Here is a 17,463-nt window from a genome sequence, read left to right as displayed (position 1 = left end):
AGTTCGCAAGTCAGATGATCTGGGCAACTCCGTATGCCTAGATGACATCTGGTGCGTTTGCGAGGGCCAATAGGTGCTTCCCTCAATATATGACCTCTCTGTTCTCATTCTCTCAGACCTGGAGTAACGAGTCTTGGAAGTCCTTGATTGAGTGTCGCCTGTTCTGAGTCTCCTACTCTCTGCTTGCAATGGTGTGGTATGCCTACCGCCATCTTCCGAGTGGCGATGAGGCGTGTTGCCTTTGCGTCCCTCTCCTATCGCCACCCCTTTTCCTTTTATCTGGCGCTTCATTGATTCCATGTCTGCCGCCATCTTCCTTATTAACTCGTCCTGTTCCTTTACGCGATCCTCCAGGACTTGAGGGTCCAACCTCCGCCTCTGTCGTTCAGGACTTTGAGAGCAACGGGGGCTGTTAGCCCACCTCCCCCTTGCATCCCTCCGGGGGTTTTGTCACTGAGGCTCTAAATCAGCCATAGGAGGGATAAAGGGCAGACCTTCGCACCTCCCACCCCCCTCCGGGGTTTGCCCATCAATGGCAGACTGCGGCAAGTCTTCATTGTGCGTCATTACTTCCAACTAGCAAGGAAAACTTGATCAAGAGGTTTTGTTCTTTCTGGAATTCCCACAGACGGCGTCAATTGTACGAGCAAGAAATAATGTTCTCGTATAATCCTGTTGATCAAGTCGGCGCTCCTCCAAACGTCGTCACTTTATTCCTTGAAAACACAAACATGAGCTAGCCGGCGGGTGTGTGCCGGATACCTCTCCGATGCCGAAGTCAGCAAAATAAATAAATAGACAAAAGCTCTGTGTATTCAGGAATCAAAGTTGTGTTACCTCTACATAGGTGGTGATATGAGCTTTCATAGGTTTCGCATAGCACAATCCTAGTAGGACTCTTATTCCTCCATGTAGAGTCCTCCTAGGAATCACACTCCTGAAAGATAATGCTTATCCTTTCACACCCCCCTCATTGCATAAACCAAGTGAGATGGTTCTAGCTCGATGGTATGACCAAACGACCGAGCTAGTACTGCCACACTCAAGTGGCAGGTTAGACCGAGCTCTGCCTAGCTCGGGTCTTTCCTTCACCGCTTGTACCTCGGTTAGGCATACTCCAACCGAGCTATTTACTTCAGACTGATCGAACCATGCCCAGTGACGGCCTTAGCTCGGCGCTACTATGCGCGATGCTTAGCTCGGTCCAACTTCACCTGGGTCCAACTCGTTAGCTCAAAGACCGGGTTATGTCATCCATTTACCTGGCCCATTTATGCGGCCCATCTTACAAAAAGGCCTTTAGCTCGGCCTAATTATAAATTACCCTCGCACTCTCTATCTTGATTTCCTCTATCAATGACACATGCATATAAATTATTCTCCATAATCATTTTCTCCATAACTTGAATAATACTTACATAGTTCTTATAACATTTAAAAAGCTTAAATCAAGATAAGAATTTCGTAAGATTATAAAAATTATATAAGAAAATATTTTTAATCCATTTTATTTATTAAAAAAATGATGACAAATTATTTGAATTGTTCTTGAAGAAATATAATAAATGATAACTTAATCATTATATACCAACAAAAACATTATATATGTTACTCAATAAAAAAAATGATTGAATGGAACTAAAGCCATGGACATTGACTTAAATTATATGGAGTCTAAATTGATAATATAATCTAATCAACTAATAATAACAGAGAGATATCGACAAATATGTAGTACTTTCCTACCATTTTTGTATTATATTTATTAATTTATATCATATTAAAGTTTTACTCGTCTCGATCTTTGAATAAAATAAGTACCGAGAAAACAAATTTAATAAGAAATTGGTTATAAACTTTATTTTTAAAAAACAAAAATTTCAAAGAGAGAATTTAGGATGGGATTGAAGAAATACTATAACAAATGACAGCCTTATAAAAAAAACGAAAAAGAAAAAGAAAAAATACATAGCAATGATCTAATACATATTATTTTTAACAACTAAAAGAAAGAACATCAAATTATTACCCTGGATAAATATAGTGAAGAAAATTAATTTTGTGAAATTTTGTGCTGCCTCCTCTCTTACAGCCTTCATTATTTCATTATTAATATTGTTCTCATTTAGAGCCAACTATTTATTTTATTTTATTTTATATCTTTATCACTTGGTAGATAATAACGAATAATAAAAATTATGAAGAGAATGTTAAGAATTTAATAGGAGATAAAAGTTATAAATAATGACATTTCATAAGATAAAAAATTCAAAATAAAAAAAGGATAATATGTGATAGAAGGAGAAAAAAATATAAGTAAATCAAAATAAAGATTTAGATAGATATGTTTTTGATAGATACAGATTAATAAATCATATCTTTATTTAAATTTTATTTTTTAATTTTTTGTAAATCAATTATTTAATCTTTATTTTTATCTTTATCTATAGACCACGAAATTAATTTTTATGAATTATTTATCAATTTTTATATGTTTATTTAATTATAAGTCATGAAATCAATTTTTTTAAATAATTCTTTTAATTTTTATCTTTATCTATAGATCATGAAATAATTTTTCATAAATTATTTATGAATTTTTATATGTTTATCTATAATGAAATTAATTGAAGTACAAAATGAAGGTAAAAAAAAAAAGAGTAATTTCATTTTTTTTAAATCAATTTTTTAACATTTATCTTTATCTCATGAAATTAATTTTTATAAGTTATTTACCAATTTTTATAAGTTCATTTATGGGAAGAAATTTTAAATTATCTATAAATTATGAAATTAATTTTTTTAAAGTAATTATTTAATTTTTATCTTTATCTGTAGACCATGAAATTAATTTTCATAAATTATTTATTAATTTTTATATGTTTACCTATATGGAGGAATTTTGAAATTCAAATCTTTATCCATAAACCATGAAATTAATTTTCATTTTAATTAATTAAACAAATAGAAAATGAAGAAAATCAATTATTTAATCTTTATCTTTATATATAGACAACGAAATTAATTTTATGAATTATTTATCAATTTTTATATGTTTATTTATCTATAAGTCATGAAATCAATTTTTTTTAAATAATTATTTTAATTTTTATCTTTGTCTTCATGTCATGAAATAATTTTTCATAAATTATTTATGAATTTTTATATGTTTATCTATAATAAAATTAATTAAAATACAAAATGAAGGGCAAAAAAAGGAGTAATATCAATTTTTTTAAATCAATTTTTTAACATTTATCTTTATCTATAAGTCATGAAATTAATTTTTATAAGTTATTTATCAATTTTTATAAGTTCATTTATGGGAAGAAATTTTAAATTATCTATAAGATATGATATTAATTTTTTTAAATTAATTATTTAATTTTTATCTTTATCTGGAGACCATGAAATTAATTTTCATAAATTATTTATTAATTTTTATATGTTTACCTATATGGAGGAATTTTGAAATTCAAATCTTTATTCATAGACCATGAAATTAATTTTCATTTTAATTAATCAAACAAATAGAAAATGGAGGAAAATAAAAAATATGAAAGACAATCCAAGAGTGTTGAAAACATAAAAGACAATCAATTGCCACGTAGGAAAGAGAAAACTTTAAAATTAAGAGAATTTAAGAATGAATATTTGGAGACTTTTGCCAATACAGCATGAAATTAATTTTCATTTTAATTAATCAAACAAATAGAAAATGGAGGAAAATAGAAAACATGAAAGACAATCAAAGAGGGTTGCTACGTAGGAAAGAGAGAACTTTAATATTATAAGAATTTAGTAATGAATATTTGAAGACTTTTGCCAATATAACTACATTTGATTATATATATAGTATAGATATAGATACATAGATAACCATCCAAAAATATTAACAAAAACTATCACTCATTACATGATTATCATTTAAACACATACTAAAAATTAATTTGGTAAAAAAATAAAAATATAAAAGATTTATTATTTTTATATAATTTTATTCTTGGTGGGTAGAAATAATTTTTTGATATTTATATTGTCAAATTAGTTTATATTTTATCAAATTAACAACTTTGCTCTTGAAGTGGAACAGGATTGTATTCAATTATTCTTATTTAAAACGAGATTTTAAATTTAAGATTAAATGTATCATAATTAAAAGATCAAAAATTAAAATAATACAAATTCTAAATTACAGTAACAGTTAGAGATTGTTTGGGATGATCTAAATAAGTGTACTTTTTATCATTTTACAAAAAGATGTGCAAAAAAATAAAGAGATAATGTGATTAAAAAAAAAAAAAAGATAGAAAGATAGATTATTTAGAGCTTCCCATACTAGACCTTAGTGTAATTTGCCTATACAAGAATATCACTAATCTTTGGAACTCAATTGGAACGAATTATATTTCGATGCCACTAAAATTTACCACTATGGGCTGCACCAAAATGGGCCCAATTTCGGCCCAAAATCATGATAAAGGTTAGGCAAAAGAAGACATACAAAAAGAATGCAGAAAAGCATATTGTAAGTGTTAATTACAAATTTTTTTCTCACCAAAATATGAGTTTTGTATCATTTTACTTATCTATATATAATAAGTGTTTTAATTTGATTTCTCAATATTTAAATTGTATCAATATAGCCCCTAATATATTAAAAAGATGTTTTAATTTGATTCTTTAACCAAATTCCATTAATAAATGTCGTTAAAGTCAAGAATAAATGTGTAATTTTATATATCAAAATGACATAGATTATCTATTTTGGAGACTAAAGTGTACTTTTTTAAAGTAAGTTTTAACTTAAATGACACATATCATATATTTTTGGGATTAAAAGAGTAACTTTTTAAATGAGTTTTCACATTTTTAATTGTATCTGTCAACCGAATTAAATTGAGAGGCTTAATTGAAACATTAATTTTTTATAGATTGCGAACTAAATTGACACAATTTAAACACTAGAGACTAAATTGAAACATTTTTTCATACATTAAAAATTAAATTGACACAATTTAAATACAATAAAACCAAAATGACACAAATCTCATATTTAGTGACCAAAAATGTAACTAACCCACACAGTTGTTAGCCATTGAAGAGAGGAAAGCAAAGAAGAAGATGATATACGGGGGAATGGAGTCTGCATAGTAGCAATAGGATTTTTTATGCCTCAAACTAAACGTTAAAATAAAGTTTTATTCTATTATGCCTGTTAAAATTTGAAACTTTCGACAATAAGTCGTAAACAACCGACTAAATTGTTTAATGATTAAGCCACCTCTACTAACAAAGCCAGCTTCGATTTTGGAATCAATCGTTGCCAACTACCTCTTTGATTTCCTTTAAAAAGAAATTGGAAACTTATTCTCACACAAAAAGTATCATTTCATTCTCAAAAAAAAAAAAACATGGACATGCTTGAAGTTACAAGAACGTCAAAAGTGAAATCTAATCACCATACTCTCTTACAAAGAGTAACAATTAATGTCCCTCTATATCCAGTCAATCTGTTTTCTGATATTCACTCCTGTGTGTGTGAAATGCAAAACATTGGTATAATGCATAATTCAGAAATAAGTAGCCCTCTGCTTCCATTTTCATTCTTCAGTACCAGACCGGTATTTTCTGGCAGTAATTCTAGCCGCCACTGTCAGACTCGCCTTTATTTTTCTCGATCATTAAGATCACAATAATCCAAAATCGTAATTCTCAAGCACTTAACAACATTTTCATCACTAGTTCATTCCATGAATCTATCGGGCCAGGCAAGCACCAATGCAGACAATCATTTTGAACTTTAGCATTTTTATCCGCGGCAAAGGGCTGGAATTGCCTATATACCCCCGGGTGCCCATCTGGTCTCAACAACGAAAGACGCGTTGTGTCCAATAGTTTCAAACTCATCCCCTGTGCAGACCCCATGGCCACTACCTCCTCAAACTCTTCTAACTCAATGTTATGCATTGTCGTGTCAATGTTGTCTAGTGCAACCTCGCCTTCTTCAAATGGCGTGGTTCTATTGCAATAACCCCCGCTAAACCATTCTCCGTTCTCAAAGTGATCCGGCGTGGCAGTTCTAAAGAATACATGTGCTTTGTGTTTTGAACTCGTGATGAATTTGAAAATAAATTTTAAGGCTTTGCGATAGGAGTAGTCAAGTCCTAACTCTGTTAGGTTTTTACTGGGGCAATAATGGCAACCTTGGATTGTGTTGTTCTCATAATAGATCGCGGTTTTAAGAAACCATTTCCCCCCGGCAATTATTACATAATCAAAATTCTTGTATTGTTTGGTCCATAACGTGTCGAGTTTGTCAAGATGTAGTTGAATGGCAGCTGATGAAACCCCGTTAATGTCTTCGAAAATAGCGGCTTTTACAAGGAACGGGGTCCAAATTACTGAAAGAGTAAAGTTATGAGAAGGGAAATGCCATCTTTTAGATTTGTACTCCTTGTCGTGGTAGACCTCAATTGCTTCTTCCACCTGCACAAAATATTTAGTAAAACTTCATCAATTTCGCAATCCTTGATGCCAAATTATTCCTAAATAACTTAATGTGTAGTTGCGTTTAGTATAGATCAAGACTCGTAACTTGATTATTTACTCACTCCATAAGTGGAAAAACTTGTAGAAAACATGTTTCTCAATGATACACAATTTTCATGAAACTTTTATTTCATAGAACTGAATTCTTATTCTTATGAAGAACGACGTTTATTCAAACAAAAAACCGAATGTTTCCTATATGCTTTAGTAGTTGTACATTATTATTATTATTATGTTAGGATGTTAGAAGATTAGTAGAATTAAATTACTACAGCAGGCTGATGCCACTCTATTAATTTGAACCTGAGATCTCAGGTGCCTCCTCATGACTACTTGGATTAGAGCCCGGATCACTTGGTTGTGCACTCAAACAAGAAATTTTCCAAGTACAAATCAAAATTTTCATACACCATTTTTGCCTAGAAATTTTGCAATAATTGTGTGCACCGGTAATTAGAGAAACAGAAAATCATTATCAATAAACAACTAGCAAAGCCAAGCACAAATTAGAAATTTTAGTGGCTAATCTAAATTACTAAACAAGTATTGCATTTTTTTTTTTTCTTTTGTTGAGAAATTTGAAATGTTACCTGTGACAAAGTGCAAAGCAAAGATTGAACATGATTGCGTGAAATTGAATCACCGATGAAGGCCCATGATTTATTTCGCATCAAATTTAGAAACCTCTTTGGATCGAACTTGGGCAACTCGCAGTCCCGTGGCTTCCACCTCCAGTAGAGATACTCCGAGTCAGGGCGGCCATTTTTCATACAATTTTGATGAGCTTCGATGTCGCGGCAGCTCTGGTTAGTGTAATATGGACCGGACGGATCTGGAATCCAATGTCCGGTAAATATATCGCATTCAGTTGTGACTAGATTATCAAGTGAAACTAATATTAGTTTAACACAAACCAATTCAAAGAGAGGAGTAGAGATATAAACAAAGATATAAAAAAGATCGCGTCCAGTGCACAGGGCTCCCATTTACAGTATAGTTAAAGATATACCAGTATTTAATAACTCAAAATACCACCAACCAAATAGAAAGAACAATTGTATACAACCTCAATTCTGCTTAAATTGTGCCAAAGAAACTATTTTCAGTTCAACACAAATGAATTTAGAGGATGTTCGGGAACTTCTAAATATGTTCAAGTTAAGAGGAGATCAAATCCACCATGCTGAATGAAGATTACAGGGTTTTGAATCTCTCAACTCGATCGCTCTAAATCACTGCATAAAAAATCTTTTATACTCTCCCAAAATAATGGTCTCTTTTGATAAATCTAACCTTTTTTTTAATTGTACAATTATTATAATTTAAATAAATTGATTTTTCAAAATTATACTTTGATAGTACATTTTTTTAAAGAATGTCAATGACATAATTATACATTTTATATTGTTAATGAATTTATAAGAAAAGTAAAATAAAAAATTTATATTATTTTTGTACCTAATTTTTAAAAAATGACTAATATTTTAAGATAAAAATAAATAAAATAAGAAACTAATATTTTAAAACGAAAAAAGTAATATATATATAGGTGTACAATAAAAATACAACAAACCTCACAACATTCCTATCAAACTCAACACCACCAACCACCAAACATGGAGAACATAAACATTATGGGTGTATTTGGTTTGTGTTTGTAGAGTAGTTTTTGAGATAAAAAGTACGAAAACTTATTTGGTTTGCTTTTTTTCAGAAACGGTTTTGAAAAAAAAAAAACTTGAGATTTTTTTAGAAAAATTTGTTTAGTTTGATTACTTTTAAAAATTTGTTTGTAGAGAATTTTTTTCAAAATTTTTTTTGAAAAACAAACCGAACAAAGCCATATATTTTTCTTCTATTTATTTATAAAAGACAGATCAATTGATATTTTACTCTTCTCAACCCTGTTTTAACTCGAGTTTTGTGTACTAAGACCTCGTTTGGAAACCCTCCTTTTTAGTCAAAAAGTTATTAAATTAGTCAAAAAGTCAACAACTCATACCAAAAAGTCAAAGATTCTCTTTTCTCTCTACTTTTTGCACATCTTTTCGTAAAATGTCAAAAAGTCATCCCAAATATACTAGTTTTTTTTAACTCATATTTTAGTCAAATAGTCAAAAAATTACTAAATTAACATGTTCACAAACGAGGCCAAAATCACTTTATTCATGTAAGAAAAATAAAAATAGAAAATGGTCAAACCAACCCTCCAACAAGGAACAATAAGTAGAAAAATCACCCCAAAAAAAATTTAAAAAATAAAATAAAATAAAAAAATAAAATTTAATAAGAGAAAAAATAAACACAGTGTGATTTGAATTTTGTGATTCAAGCATGGCCTTAAGAAACAGGGGAAAAAAATACAACAAACAAACTCTACTCATCATTCTTAACCTCCGTTTGGAAAGGGGATTGGTTTTTTGATTTTTTGACTCTATGGGCTATTTTAGCTTGGACTAAAAAGCTTAGTTTGGAAGGATTTTGACTTTTTGACTTTTTTTTGTGAGAGAATAGTGTAATGATTATGGATTAGATGTAATATTTTATTTGTTATTGTTAAAATAATCAATTTTGTCTTTTGTAACTAACATAGCCACAAACCAATTTGTCAAACGGACCTTTAGGCTTGTTTTGGGAAGTTGGCTCTTAATTACTTCTTACTGATTTATAGCAAAAGTTAAAAGTTGACTTTTTTGAATTTTTTTTCATTTGAAAAGTTAGTTTTTAGCCAATGATGAAATTACAATTATATCCCTCATGAGTCAGAATGTGTTACATGAGTGAAGTTGTAAATATTTTAAATTAAATGGGATAATTTAGTCATTTTATTATGATTTGATATCATAGACAAATATTAATTAAAAAAATAAAAAAATAATTTTTTACCAACTTTCCAAATTATTTATCTAAAAAAATCAAAAACTTAATTAAAAGTCAAAAAATTATTTTTTACCATTTTCTCAAAAAATAAAAAAATCAAAATTTGATTAAAAATGAAAAAGTTACTTTGGTTTCATTCACCAAAAAATCACCGGAAACCAGTAATTCATTCGCGGAAGGTGACAATGTCTCGTTCTTAACTGGAATCTCGTGCACTGAGTCTACTTTTATTCATATTCAAAAATAGAATAAAAAATGTTCAAAAGAAGGAACAATAAGTTAAAAAAAAAAAAAAAAAAATAAATGGCAATTTGTATGATGGAAAATATAATCTTACACTCTTTACTTTGAATAAGAAACAAAATCCACTCACCATTTTGAGAATCTTGAGTTTCATTCACCGGAAAGTGACCGGAAACCAGATCAGCCGGAGGAGGCAATGTCTTCTCTTCCAGAGCAAGTGATGGATCCGTAGTAGTAGTCTCCGGTGAGAACTGAACAAAGCTTGAAGAAAATAGGCGAAAAGCGAGACCCAATAAGAGAAAACACACAGCAAATTTCACAACAAGACTGCGTTTCTGAGTTGGTGGTGATGATGAAAATGAAAATGAAAATGGGTTTTTGTTTTCCAAATCAAATCTCATTTGTTTCATTTTCACGAAGAAACAAAAGCAAAACAGAGAGCTGTTTTTTCGCAACAAACACTAGCACACAAAAAACAAAAGTAGTTTTGTTTTAGAGATAATGGCTTGGTTTGGGAAGTGGGTTGGCTTTTTGGCTTTTTGGCTTTTTTGGCTATTTTAGCCTGGGCTTAAAAGCTTAGTTTGGGAAGGGCTTTTTGGCTTTTTGGCTTTTTTGAGTTTTTTTGTGAGAGAAGAATGTAATGATTATGGGTTGGATGTGATGTTTTGTTTGTTATGACTAAAATAGCCTATTTTGTTTTTTGTGGCTAAAATAGCCAAAATAGCCTCCAACCTCACTTGCCAAACAGAGGTAATAAGGGTTTATTATTACACTATTAACGAGCGTCACTCTACTTCATCATTTAGGCTCGTTTGTTTTCAGCGTAGAATGAAACAGATTATAATGAAAGGATTAAGTAAATTTATGTTTATTTTAATGATAGTTATTAGTATAGGAATTATTAAATTATTTTTATATAAAATAATAAAACAAATAAAAAAATATAAAAAATTAAACATTAAACATTAATATTTAAAAAAAATTCTCAATATATAAAAAATAAAAAAAAATTCTAATCTCCTCACTATTTTTCTAATATCATCTCCACCTCCTCTATCTCAATCCCCTTTCCAATCTCTATCTATATCACCTCCTCCATCTTAATCCTCTCTCCAACTTTACAAACAAACCCAACACTAAAGGGTTATTTGAGATGATCTAAGGCACCGTTTGGGAAGGTGGGTTGGAGGCTTTTTTGGCTATTTTAGCCACAAAAAACAGAATAGGCTATTTTAGCCATAACAAACAAAACATCACATCCAACCCATAATCATTACATTCTTCTCTCACAAAAAAACTCAAAAAAGCCAAAAAGCCAAAAAGTCCTTCCCAAACCAAGCTTTTAAGCCCAGGCTAAAATAGCCAAAAAAGCCAAAAAGCCAACCCACTTTCCAAACGGAGGCTAAATAAGTATACTTTTTGACTTTTTACGAAAAAACGTAAAATATGGATTAAGTTTGAAGTGATATGGTAGAGAGATGATATGATTTAAATAAGATAATGTGACTTACAAATAATAGTGACTTTTTAACTTTTTAACTTTTTTAGATTATGCCAAATTAAGCCTAAATAACACCACCTCCACCTTAATCTTCTCTCATCTATTTAACCCCAAAATAAAACGGGCCTTATTAGCTTTTAACTTTAACTATAATATATTACTTTCATCCATACTGTCTATGGGCCAGAAGACCTCTCCAACTAGCCTGCTCTAACTCAATATTTTTAGGATTTTAAAAAAATATTTAAGATTTGTTTGGGATATGAGTTAATTTTTTAATTTTTTAACTATTTTAATTTGAGTTAAAAAGTTCTTGTTTGAAATGAATTTTTTATTTTTTTTAACTTTTGTGGAAAAAAAAATGAAATGATTATGATTTCAATGTGACATTTTATTCTTTTAACTTTCTAACCTATTTTATTATTTTGTGACTATTTTAGCCCAAAATTAAGATGTCAGACGAAAACTTAGTTCATAGGATCAGACTAAGCTAAGAATTTGAATCCATTTAATTTTCAAATTAAACTTGAAATAAAGAGTTATTTCGGCTTAATCCGATACTTGTCTACTCATACTCCAGACCATACCACTTTCAAAATGAAGGTATTTTGAAAGATTTTTATAGTTAAGGGGTCTACCTATATGAGTTGAGCGATCCTAGGTATCTTAAAAAATATTTTTTTGAAGATAATCATAAAAAAAATTTGACCCTTAGATCACGTATGCAATAAATTATAATGTGTAGTATAAAGATAGAGATTTTTGCATAACTATCATTGTGAAGTTTTTACATGAAACCTAATATTTTTTAGAGTTTATAAATCAGATATAAAATAGTATTTGTTAATAATCGAGGGGTGTCAATGCATTAAGTCAAGAAAAATATTTGATAACTCAAATTCATATAGTTCAAATGACTTGAATATATTAAGGGGTTGTTTGGAATGACCTAAATAAATGTATTTTTATTTTTTAACAAAAAGATGTGCAAAAAAATAAAAAAATGATATAATAAAAAAAATAAATTATTTTAAAATTGTCAAACTTAACCTAAGACCATATCATTTTATTTCTAAAACGACGCGATTTTAACCTATTCAAATCACTAGAATCATAAAAATTTAAACTATCAAACCTTCTTGTTAGGTCAAATAATAAAGATGAGTTATAAAGTTGTGACAAGTTTAGGTGCATTCATTTGTTCGCAGGTGTAGTTGTAAAGTAGGTACTTTATAGCATAGATAATTAATAAGGGTCTTGTCATGAGGTTGTAATCTCATATTTTTTTTTCATTTAATTTCAAAATTCTTGAATTAAAGAACATTCTAAATATTTTTTGAGTTCTTTTTTCAATCAAATCTAAAAAATGTTGACATTTAAGGTCAAGTTTGGGTACTTCTAAAAAAGCTAAAAAGTCAAAAAATTACTCAAAAAGTTAAAAAGTTAACACTATTCACCAAAAGTCAACAATTACGGCTGCACAACTCCCAATTCAAATTTTTCCTTACAAATCATTTTTTACAATTTTTTATTACACATTTTTCAATAAAAAGTCAAAAAGTTAATCCAAACATCCATATTTTCAACCTCAATTTTTTAGTCCAAAAAGACAAAAAGTACACTTTTTTAGTCTTCCCAAACTTGGCCTAAATCTCTTTTTAATTAATGGCTGAATATTTAGTAAAAGTAATAAAGACACATTAAAATGTCACTTCTCTCGAATTTTAGGTCTTAATTTTTCAAATTATTTTTTATGAATTTTAAAACAATATAAAAATCTAAATTATGAATGATCATATAAATTTGTTACGTAAATTGATTTTTCTTAATTTAATTGTAATGAACTAAAAAAATTAAATAATAAGTGGTCAACAAAGGTGGTATTTTATAAGAAAAATAGGTGGGTGCTCGAATTTCGTAGGTCGAAATTTGGGTCGAATTCGAAGAGAGGGAGAGAAGAGAGGAGAAGGAGAAGAGAGGGAGACGGGGTGCTGGTTCTGCCGACGTCCTCGTCGCCTCGCCGTCCTCGTCGCCTCGCCGTCCTCGCCGCAGCTCCGCCTCTGCCTCTGCCTCGCCGCCACACCTCCGCCCCTGCCTCAGCCCCGAGTTTGTTGGCCCCCTCCCCTCCCCTCCCCCTCCTTCTCTTCCTCCCCTCCCCTCCTCCTCTTTTTTCCTCCCCTCGTCTTCTTCTTCCTTCTGCTGAAAAAAAAAAAAAAAAAAAAACAAAGATCAAAACGACGTCGTTTTGATCTTTCGACCCACGAATTTTCGAGCTACCAACCGGGGTTGATTTTATAAAGCTAAAAACTAAAAACTAAACACTAAAAATTAAGGTGCCGTTTGGTAACACTTACGTTTTCAGTTTTCTGTTTATATTTACAAAAATTTCAAAAACTCAAATAAAAACTTATTTGGTAAAATTTTTTATTTATAAATCAGTAGTCACAATTTATAAATTTGGCCAAAAAATAAAAACGCAAAAAATGTGTTTCCGTTTTAAGTTTTGAGTTTTTTTTTTTACCACCCAACACTAGCCACCACCCGCCACCATTTTCCACCACCGTCTTCTGCCACTACCACCCACCCCCCACCACCACTTGCCACCATCAGTCACCACCCACCTGCCACCCACTCGCCGCCACCACCCACCCTTCGCCGCCACCACCACCATCACCACCCACCTGCCATCCACCCGACACTACCATCCACCACCACCCGCCACCTACTTGTCACCACCACCCACCTGCCACCTACCCGGCACCACCACCACCACCACCACTACCATCACCCACCACCCACCCGCCACCCACCTGCCACCACCACCCACCACCACCACCACCCACTCGCTATCACCTACCACCCGCCACCGTCACCCACCCACCCACCACCACCACCTCCACCCACCAGCTACCTGCCATCCATCCGCCACCACCACCACCACCCACCACCACCACCACCACCACTTACCACCCATCCGTCACCCACTACCACCACCACCACCACCCATCACCCGCCACCACCCACTCGTTACCACCCGCCACCGCCACCGTCACCCACTCACCCACCATCACCACCCACCACCCACCTGCCACTACTCACCACCACTCGTCATCCGCCACCCACCTGCCACCACCACCCACCACCCGTCACCACCACCACCACCACCCACTCGCTACCACCCACCACTCGCTACCATTACCCACCCACCCACCACCACCTACTCGCCACCACCACCCATCCGCCACCACCACCCATCCGCCACCACCCACCATCACCCACCATCCGCCATCCGCCATCCGCCACCCACCTGCCACCACCACCCGCCACCACCACCACCACCACCCACTCGCTACCACCCGCCACCGTCACCCACTCACCCACCCACCCACCCACCCACCGTCACCACTTTCTACCACCGTCTTCCGCCGCCACTTGCCACCACTTGTCATTTCTCACTCTTTTTTATATTTTTAAATTTTTAAAACATTTTGTCAATTACCAAACGCGTTTATAGTTTATATTTTTCTAAAAATAAATAAAAATCAGTTTGTAAAATTTTTGTAAATATAAACTGAAAACGTAAACGTTACCAAACACATCGTAAGTATTAAAGACTGAATATTGAATTTTTTAAGCTGAAAAACTATTTGATAAAAATTTAAATGTTGAATTAAAAATAAATTATTTAATATGTATAAGATTAAATTTGAAATTTATTATTTACAAATTGTATATTTTAATTTTTATATTATTGTGGTGGTGGTGGTAGTAGTAGTGGTAATGGTAATGGTAGTGGTAGTGACAACAGCAACGGTAGCAATGTTGGTAGTGCTAGCTGTAGCAATGGCGGTGACGTAGTGGTAGTGATAGTGGCAGTGGCAATGGCAGTGGCATGATGGTAGTAGTAATGGTAGTAATAGCAGTGGTAGTGGCGACATGATGGCGGTAGCATGGTGGTGGTGGTGGTGGTGGTGGTGGTGATAGCGGTGGTGGATGATAATGTTGGTAATGGTAACGATGATGATTATAAGTTTATAATAGTATATATCAATACTTATGTTTCGTTTTTATATATTCAGTCAGAATTAAATAAGTTTAATATAACCTAAATTTTGGTTTATATTTTAAGAGGCACTTAAATTTTTAAATGATATCAATTGTGATTATCAAATTGACTTAATTGATTATCACTTAATCAATTTAATTTTAAGTGTTGAATCATATTATTAATAATTTGTTTACTCTAGATTTTATTGAAATTGACAAAAGAGTAATCCAATAGATGGGGGACACCTCAGCACTAAGGGTGTGTTTGATTGAACGGACTAGATAAGGGGGGATTAGAATTCATCGGACTTGAATCTTGGGACTGTGAATCTCCCGGACTATTTGGTTGGATTAAACATATATCCCGTGTTTGTTTTCTCATGGGATTAGATGTCAAGAAATAACTATTTTTAGTGAATCCATTGTTTGGTTGGACGGACTGGATAGAATAAGTAATAACAATATCAAACATATCTTTAATATTTTAATTATTTTTAACTAGATTAAATAAAAAAAAATTATTTTTTTATTTTTTACACAATTAAATAAAATTTATTTTTTAAAAATTAATTATATAAAAAAAAATAAAATATCAGTAAAAATATATGTTATTTTTAATTAAAATTTTAAATAAATTTATTTTTTAAAATAATAATAATTAAATAATAAAATTAAATAAAACATCTATTAAAATTTAAATAATGAAATTAAATAAAATATAAACAAAATTTTAAAATAAAACATCAATAAAATATCTATAAAAAATTATTTTAAAAAATTAAATAAATAAAACATCAATAAAAAGTTGAATAATTTTCTTTTTAAATTAAGACATTTAAATTTTATTGAATTTTACTAAAAATAATACATAATTAAATAGTAGAGAGTCAAAATAGTCATTTCACTACCTAATCTCAACAGTAAATAGTCCGATGAAAATTGTCCTACACACACCCCCGTGGATAATATAATCCCACATATGGGGATAAGGAGTCCGGCCAAACTCCATGTCTGACGGAATAAAAAAATACAAATACTGAATAAAAAGTTTCCCTCAAATTATAATCTCAACAATGAATAATCTCCTAATTTGTGAATCATACACACCCTAATGTTATATTTGGTTGGGGGATTTAGAGAAAGATTTGGAAAGGAAAATAAAAAAGGTAAGTGAAATGTGAATAAATCATGTTTATATTTCATATAGTTTCACACATTTTTTTTCTTTCTCTTTTTAAATTCTTTTCTAAATTCTCTAACCAAACACAGTATACAGAAAAAGAATATATGTCAATTGGTCTCAAATATTTTACTCTCTGGTTCTGGGTGAATGAAATGGAACAAAGTTCCATGAATGCACATGCCTTTCCTTCCTTACACACACCTTTGATCTACGTTGGGAATTTTTATTTTTTTTTATTTTTTATTTTTTTCAAGATCTACATTCGATTACTATGACTTGCTTTAATAAAATATATTTAATTTAAATAAACATCATGGCTAGAGTTGGAGCACATTTTCCAAGACCATAACACATCATCATATCTCTCACACTTGCACAATTTTTTGATTGCTATTTAATGCGGGATTATGTTACTATAAAAAGCGTGAATGAAAGTGTTAAAAAGTATATTTATTTTAATAAAACGTATTAACTTTAGTAAAAATTATATTATACCTTTTAGTATATTTGCCTGTTTGTTTGTTTGATTTTTTTTTTTTTTGGGCGCCTGGGAGAAACTTCTTAGTAAAACCCTTTTTTAAATAGTAACCCTTTTAAACATTATTTAGCATCCAAATTGCGATGAAATGCTATGCCGTAAAACATTTTTTAGCACCACAATTGAAGTGACAAGTATTTTGAAGATATATGAAAATTTTAAAAATGTTTTAAAATTTGTGAAAAATGTTTCAATCTTTGTGTCTCATGTGTTTTTTTTTTTTTTTTTTCTTCCAATTTTTGTACTTTTTTGTACAAGAGACGCTTATTAGTTAGAATTTTTTTTTAACTTTTTATTTTTTGGGTCATGCTACATCCCCCTAAAAAACATCCCCCTAATCCCCCTAATTTCCATATTAAGTAAAAAAAAAAAAAAAAAAGGAAACAGTTGCCAGAAATGGAAATTAGGAGGATTAGGGGTGAGGTTTTTAGGGCTACAAATCATTTCCCTTATTTTTTTGGTCAATGAGACTTTTATTAAAGAATCAGCTCTATAAGATGTTATGATGAAGACAATGTT

At 31.3% G+C, this 17,463-nt stretch overlaps 1 protein-coding gene across 2 annotated transcripts; it reads right to left on the bottom strand.

Moving 5' to 3' along the window:
- Window positions 1–5,370: 5,370 nt before the first annotated feature.
- On the bottom strand, window positions 5,371–10,172 carry LOC114289022 (protein trichome birefringence-like 25). 2 transcript variants are annotated; one of them, XM_028232662.2, is made up of 3 exons: window positions 9,806–10,172; window positions 7,143–7,426; window positions 5,371–6,489 (listed from the first exon to the last, which is right to left on the bottom strand). In XM_028232662.2, the coding sequence occupies exons 1-3, from the start codon at window positions 10,083–10,085 to the stop codon at window positions 5,716–5,718; spliced, it is 1,338 nt and encodes a 445-aa protein (XP_028088463.1). In that variant the 5' UTR covers window positions 10,086–10,172; the 3' UTR covers window positions 5,371–5,715. The 2 variants fall into 2 exon arrangements, with proteins under 2 accessions (XP_028088463.1, XP_028088464.1); XM_028232663.2 differs by having other exon boundaries at window positions 7,143–7,384.
- Window positions 10,173–17,463: the final 7,291 nt, after the last annotated feature.

Source organism: Camellia sinensis, chromosome 5 (genome assembly GCF_055761805.1).
Source record: "Camellia sinensis isolate YWXY chromosome 5, ASM5576180v1, whole genome shotgun sequence".
Classification (NCBI taxonomy): domain Eukaryota; kingdom Viridiplantae; phylum Streptophyta; class Magnoliopsida; order Ericales; family Theaceae; genus Camellia; species Camellia sinensis.
The sequence above is the reverse complement of the archived record's forward strand: the minus strand, read 5'-3'. Positions and strand labels throughout refer to the sequence as shown.

Coding starts and splice junctions, on each gene's coding strand:
- LOC114289022 (XM_028232662.2), bottom strand. CDS start 10,085: ATGAAACAAATGAGATTTGATTTGGAAAACAAAAACCCATTTTCATTT. Junction 7,427..9,805: donor AACTCAAGATTCTCAAAATG/GTGAGTGGATTT, acceptor TTGATAATCTAG/TCACAACTGAATGCGATATA. Junction 6,490..7,142: donor TGCTTTGCACTTTGTCACAG/GTAACATTTCAA, acceptor TATTTTGTGCAG/GTGGAAGAAGCAATTGAGGT.